This window comes from Austrofundulus limnaeus, unplaced genomic scaffold, assembly GCF_001266775.1.
Source record: "Austrofundulus limnaeus strain Quisiro unplaced genomic scaffold, Austrofundulus_limnaeus-1.0 Scaffold371, whole genome shotgun sequence".
NCBI lineage: Eukaryota > Metazoa > Chordata > Actinopteri > Cyprinodontiformes > Rivulidae > Austrofundulus > Austrofundulus limnaeus.
The window spans coordinates 226,143-233,269 of NW_013952773.1; the positions used below are offsets into that span (position 1 = coordinate 226,143).

General features: G+C 50.0%; 1 protein-coding gene across 1 annotated transcript; it reads left to right on the forward strand.

Moving 5' to 3' along the window:
- The first annotated feature begins 2,928 nt into the window (after nucleotides 1–2,928).
- On the forward strand, nucleotides 2,929–5,410 carry LOC106528317 (uncharacterized). The gene has a single exon (XM_014023460.1). The coding sequence runs from the start codon at nucleotides 2,936–2,938 to the stop codon at nucleotides 4,769–4,771; it is 1,836 nt and encodes a 611-aa protein (XP_013878914.1). The 5' UTR covers nucleotides 2,929–2,935; the 3' UTR covers nucleotides 4,772–5,410.
- Nucleotides 5,411–7,127: the final 1,717 nt, after the last annotated feature.

Sequence of the window (7,127 nt, forward strand, 5' to 3'; positions counted from 1 at the left end):
TAAGTTTTTGGTTGATTATCTAAGTTTTTGGTTGACTGTCTAAGTTTTTGGTTGACTGTCTAAGTTTTTGGTCGACTATCTAAGATTTTGATTGACTTTCTAAGTTTTTGGTTGAACTCAAAAAAGATTTGAACTCAGAAATCTCAAACTAGGGTAGTGGCACAGGGAGTACAGAAGCCAAGCTTGTGATCGGAAGGTAGCTGGTTCAACTCCAGGATGGTCTCCATGTTGCATGTGTGTTCACATGTGTGATAGGTTAAATGCAGAGACTTAAAAGAGACCTATTATGCAAAATTCACTTTTTAAAGTTTTTTTTACTCAACTTTGGCAAATAGGCTTWAACAAGGCTTTAATAAGCTAAACAATAGAAGTACATGAGATGTTCTTAACAAACAAAAATAAAAAATAAAATTTTTAGTATCCATGTCGGGCTCAATCCCTAGTCTCCCACCCTCTAAACCAACACTCTATCCACTGTGCTATTGGAGGCTTGTTATAAAATGAGCTGCACATTACACAACAACACCGTGACGGCTTTTTATACGGAGGAGCAGCTTCAYCCGGGGTTTGCTAGGTAAGGGGCTGAACGCAGGTTCTGGTGGGTTGTCGTACGGCTTGTGACATCACAAAATGTATAAAACTTGTCATTAATATACATGAAAATACATTTACTTACAGTAAATATGCCCTTGGGTGCATTTTTTGGTCCTAGGACTGTTTTCTTAAGAAGTACACACCCAAAGTTGAGTAAAAAACTTTTAAAAAGTGAATTTTGCATAATAGATCTCCTTTAAGTCTCTACATTTAACCTATCACACGTGAACACACATGCAACATGGAGACCAACCTGGAGTTGAACCGGCTACCTTCTGTTCTATTTCATGTAAGCTGTTGTATTTCATGTAACGTGCGAGGGATGCCTCGGTGCCGAACACGCCAACCAGGCCCTGACGGCTGAGCCGGCGTGCTGTGCGTGCAAAAAACTGCCGGTGGAGGAGAGGCAGCGGCGGGCCGACCACTTCGCTGAACCGGACGAAGGGTTCGAGTTGTCCGACCACGTTCTGCTCGACCAACTCATTGACTTTGGACCGGAGTCGGATGGCCCCACGTCACAGGCTGAAGGCGACAGTGGCGGTTCGGTTCACCCCTCCCAGGTGGCAGGGCTGGACACGGATCTCCCAGGAGAGGAGGAACCCAGGAACCTGGGTCTCCCTCGCTCTTCCTCCATGCCACTACCAGCCATCAGGGCCCTTGTGAGTGCCCTCCCGGACATCATCCAATGAGCAACAGATGCCAGAGGACTGTCTGTCCCTGAGGTCCTGGCCCCCCCACCGGACGAGCTGGCGGGCCAGTTTGCCTCACCCCTTGCCGGTCGCTGGATTGCGGTTTGGCCGCAATTCCCGGTGGTGCAGTCGTACCTCACGTCAGCCTACGGCGACCCCACCAAGCTAAGAGCTCTGGTTATGTCCTATGCGGACGTGACCAAGATAGAGGGGATGACCGACTCCGAGTTCCCGCCAGTTCCAGCACTGGAACCCACGCTTTCCACAGTTTTCGGTGTTGAGGCGGTACGGTCGGCCGGACGGCGACCTTTCCCCCACAATCAAGCAGACAGACAGCTTGTAAACTGGACTGACCATTATCATCAGTGAGCAGCACAGTCTGGTGCTGCGACTAATAACATCGCTCTTTTGGCTTTCAGCATCTCAAAGAGAGCGTCAGAGAGCGAGGCGCGACAGGAGGAGAAGATGGAGCTCTGCGCGGCAGCCGACACAATCCTCAATCTCTGCGCCGCTCAGGCGATGTGCGCATCCCGCATCAAGGCCCGGATGACGCTTTTGCAGAGGCAGATGTGGCTGCACCTCGCCCCTTCCGTCTCCGCGGAAATGCGGAAACAGATGCTGGAGGGACCCATCATCGAGGACGGGCTCTTCGGCACTCAGTACCAACAGCTGCTGGAGCACCTCAACACATCACAGACGGTTCAGGAGCAGTTCCGGGAGCAGTCCCGCTCCAGACCGACTCACCGGCAGACTTCGTCTGGTTCCGGCAGGGACCGCCGGGCTCACAGGCAGCAGACTCGGCGTGCGCCACCATCGATGGTGCCTCGTCCGACACCAGCAGCGGCGTTGGAGCCGCACTCCCGGCCTCTGCCCCGGCACCAGCAGCAACAGGGTGCTCCTCGGCGCGGGACTGGGCAGCTGGCCTGCACCTGGTCCAATCCTCCGCCTCCGCTCAAGAGGCAGAAGAAATGACTGGCGGGGGGGGGGGGGTAATGTGTGGTTTTGATGTTTATGGTGCTTGTGTGAATAAAAACAAACATCGTCCCCTAAAGGGCACATTCCTCTCACAAGCATCTAACACAGTCAGGTCTCAGGACTCTGTCTGTCCCACACACGTTTCCCCCACTCCGGGTAAGGCTAAGTCCACTAGTTTTGAAGCTAGCCAACGCCTGGTCCTTGCTAAACACAGTCACACAAAAACATCTTCTCCCACCGTCCCACGTTCGGTGGTCCGTTCTGCCCCCTCGTGGCTGGCGAACACACACACACTCTTTCCTTCACCCCGCCGTCGAACGGCGGACGTGAGAGAAGACAGGCAGCATGAGCCACGTCACAAGCAGGGGCATGTCACCCCTGCCTCGTTTCAGCTTGAATCCACCAATCACAGCGGCGYGATGAGTGCTGTGTTTGGCTCCAATGAAACTCACCGTGACTCATGCTCACGTACGGCCCCGGAGGCAATCCCTCCCGAGCCGCATTCAAAACGACGGCACACAGGGCTCCCCGGAGCTCCTGCATAGCCCTTTCGAGCAAAGCCTCCCATGGGTCACAGGAGAGAGCATGACGGCGGCGAAGGCTCTGAGTGGATTTCACAACCGGCGCTTGCGCGAGCTCTCTCAGAGCGCAGCTCTGTCTGGGAACACACTTGTCCTATGGACAAGTGGATGAAAAGCTTGATAAAAACGGGCTACAGGTTGCAGTTTGCAACCAAGCCTCCCCGTTTCAGCAGGATCCTGGAGACCCACTTGTCGTCTCCTCAGCAGGATCTCGCTCTTCAAGCAGAGCTCCAGGAACTCCTAAACAAGGAAGTCATTTCCAGAGTTCCAAGTGGGGAGGAATACGAGGGTTTTTATTCCCGGTATTTCCTTGTCCCCAAAAAAACGGGTGCAATGAGACCGATCCTGGATCTCTCGTTTTTCAACAAATTCATACTGAAAAGACCTTTTCACATGTTGACAACCAAACAGATGCTCACATGTGTTCAGGAAGGCGATTGGTTCACGTCAATCAACCTTAAGGACGCTTATTTTCATGTCCCGGTTATCCCGGCGCACAGAAAATACCTGCGTTTTTCTTTTCAGGAGATTCAGTACCAGTACAACCATCTTCCTTTCGGTTACGCACTGACACCACGCATCTTCTCCAAGTGCGTAGAGACAGCACTGCAGCCTCTGCGCTCTGCGGGAATGAGAATCCTGTTTTATCTGGACGACTTGCTCCTGCTGGCTCCATCCAGACAGGAAGCAGCGTCACAGACGGAAAAACTGTCAGCACACCTAAGGATGCTGGGTTTTTCCATAAACTGGAAAAAGAGTTCTCTCATTCCGGCCCAATCCAGCACGTATCTGGGTGTGGATCTGAACTCAGTCACCATGACAGCTCATCTGTCCTTACCCAAAAAAAGACTGCTGTCGTTGTTAGCCCATGTCAGACCCCGCACGTCAGTGACAGCTCTAACCATCATGCGTCTCTTGGGCATGATGACAGCAGCCCACGCGGTGGTTCCGCTCGGGCTGCTACACACGAGACCCCTACAGCGGTGCTTCTCCCGGCTAAAGATCGATCCGATACGCCACAAGCGCAGGATAGTATCGATCCCCTCCTCAGTGGAGGCGGATCTGAGCCACTGGAGGAAGCCGCACACACTGTCGGCAGGCGTCCCTCTGAGCAGAGCGACACATCACGTGCCTGTCTTCACAAACACGTCACTGTCAGGGTGGGGGGGGACATGCTTGTCCCAGACTGTGGGAGACCACTGGTCTGCCCATCCTGTCCCCCACATAAATGTTCTGGAACTTCTGACTGTGTGGAAAGTGCTTGTGCATTTAATTCATCTGGTCCGGGACCAGCATGTTCTGGTCCACATGGACAACAAAGCGGCAGCGGCTTCCATAAATCGCCTGGGAGGGGTACGCTCCCGGCTTCTGCTGGACACAGCCAGAGAGTTGCTCCTTTGGGCACACACCCACTTACGCTCAATCCGAGCGGTCTACTTTCTGGGTGTGCTGAACAAGGGAGCGGACATCATGTCCAGAGGAGGTCCCCAGGACGGGGACTGGCCCCTGCACAAAACCATAATTACGCAAATCTGGGACAGATTCGGCAAGGCGGAAGTGGACCTGTTCGCCAGCAGAGAAAACACACAGTGCGACCTCTGGTTCTCCCTGAGCTCACAGGACAACCCTCCTCTGGGAGTGGATGCCTTTGCGCACCGTCCTTGGCCGAACAAGTTGCTTTATGCCTTCCCTCCTGTCCCTCTGATCCCACGACTACTGGACCGGATCAGAGCAGACCGTCGGCGGGCTATTCTGATTGCTCTGGAGCGCACGGAAGCGCACTGGTTCCCGGTCCTCCAGTCATTACTCTCAGGTCTCCCGCTTCAGCTACCCTGGCAGGAGAACACTCTCCTGCAGGCGGGAGGAGCGATCAGGAGCTACCTGAGACTGGGCCAGCCCCTCTGGGCCTGGCCGCTGAACGGGAATGCTTAGTAAACCTGAGTTTATCTGCTGATGTGGTGCGCACCATCCAGGATGCGCGCGCAGCATCCACAGTCTCATCCTACACAGCCAAGTGGTCATCCTTTCAGCACTGGTGTGTAGAAAAAACTACAGACCTAGTTTCCTGCTCTTTGTCCTGCATTCTGTCTTTCCTACAGATGTTAATGGACAGAGGTTTAGCCTTCAGCACCGTTAAAATGTATGCTGCGGCGATTTCATCCTGTCACGTGGGTTTTGGTGACAGGATGGTTTTTAATCATCCGTTGGCAAAACGGTTCTTAAAGGGAGAGCGTAGGCGCAGACCTGTCACGCGCACATTTGTTCCGCAGTGGGATTTAACACTAGTGCTACACGCTTTAACTAAAGCCCCCTTTGAGCCTTTGGATCAGGTCTCATTAAAGTTTTTGTCTCAAAAAACAGCGCTGCTGTTAGCGYTAACATCAGCAAAGAGAGTCAGCGAGCTGTCTGCCCTGTCAGTGTCTCCCTCCTGTCTCAGGATACGGGAGGATGGCGGCTCTGCGACTTTGCGTCCCAATCCGGCTTTTATGCCCAAGAGCATCACAAGCTCTTACAGCTCCAGAGTTATTACTCTGAGCGGCKTCTGTCCTCCTCCTCATAATTCGGAGGAGGAAGCAGTTTCCCACCTGCTATGTCCCGTACGTGCACTCTCGTGTTATGTGTCACGCACGACACAGATCAGGCGCTCTCAGTGTTTGTTTGTTCAAGCTGCCTGTTGGTAGGTATTCTTTTAACTCTAACTCTGCAACCATGCAACATAGGAATGTGAAACATTATAGTTAAATAGATGGAGGGTCAACTATTACTATCAGTGATGGTAGGGTCATGGGGTCAAAGGTCAAGGTCAAAAGGTTACCCCTATATCAAAAGACCTCTAGTATGACAACAGTTTATCTTAGAGGTGTCAAATATCACCGCTAGACAGGTGGTGGATATACCATGACTATAAGTGATGTTAGGGTTATGGGGTCAAAGGTCAAGGTCAAAAGGTCACTTCTTTATAAAAATACCTCTAGTATGACAACAGTTTATCTTAGAGGTGTCAAATATCACAGCAAGACAAGTGGTGGATCAACATGACTATAAGTGATGTTAGGGTCAAGGGGGTCAAAGGTCAAGGTCAAAAGGTCACTCCTTTATAAAAATACATCTAGTATGACAACAGTTTATCTTAGAGGTGTCAAATATCACAGCTAGACAGGTGGTGGGACAACCATGACTATTAAGTGCTGTTAGGGTGATGGGGTCAAAGGTCAAGGTCAAAAGGTCACTCTTTTTTAAAAATACCTCTAGTATGACAACAGTTCATCTTAGAGGGGTCAAATATCACAGCTAGACAGGTGATGGGTCAGCCATGACTATTAGTGATGTTAGGGTCATGGGGTCAATGGTCAAGGTCAAAAGGTCACCCTATATTAAAATACCTCTAGTATGACAACCATTTGACTTAGAGGTTATCAAATTTAACAGCTAGACAGGTGGTGGGTCAACCATGATTATTGGTGATGTTAGGGTCATGAGGCAAAGGTCAATATCAAAAGGTTACCCCTTTATAAAAAATAGCTCTAGTATGTCAGAGTTTAACTTAGAGGTGTCAAACATCACAGCTAGACAGGTGGTGGGCCAACCATGAAAATTAGTAATTTTAGGGTCATAGGGTCAAAGGTCAAGGTCAAAATTGACCCCTTAATTAAAATACCTCTAGTATGAAAACAGTTTAACTTAGAGGTATCAAACGTCACAGCTAGACAAGTTTTGGGTCAACCATGAATATTAGTGATTTTAAGGTCATGGGGTCAAAGGTCAACAACAAGGGAGCCACCATCACAGACACAGGACAACGAACTGTGTGCGTTAAAGACAAACATAAACCCACAAATGAAGAAGAAGATGCATTTGTTCTCCAAATGAGTGAATGACAGCCCAACAACGAACAGCAGCAAGGTATACTGGTGGACAGCGGTGCCTCTGCCCATACAGCGAGTAAAATAAGTATTGAACACTTCAACATTTTTCTCAGTAAATATATTACTAGAGGTGCTAGTGACATGAAATTTTCACCAGATGTTGGTAACAACCCAAGTGATCCATACATACAAAGAAATCAAACCATAAAAGTCCAGAAATGAAGTTATTTGTAATAATGTGGAATGGCACAGGGAAAAAGTATTGAACACACTGAAATTTATCTAATACTTTGTACAAAACCCTTTGTTGTCAATGATAGCTTCAAGACACCTCCTGTATGGAGAAACTAGTGSCATGCATTGCTCAGGTGTGATTTTGGCCCATTCTTCCACACAAACAGTCTTCAAATCTTGAAGGTTTC

Bases quoted from the DNA above. Each gene is read 5' to 3' on its own strand.
- LOC106528317 (XM_014023460.1), top strand. From the start codon at position 2,936: ATGGACAAGTGGATGAAAAGCTTGATAAAAACGGGCTACAGGTTGCAG.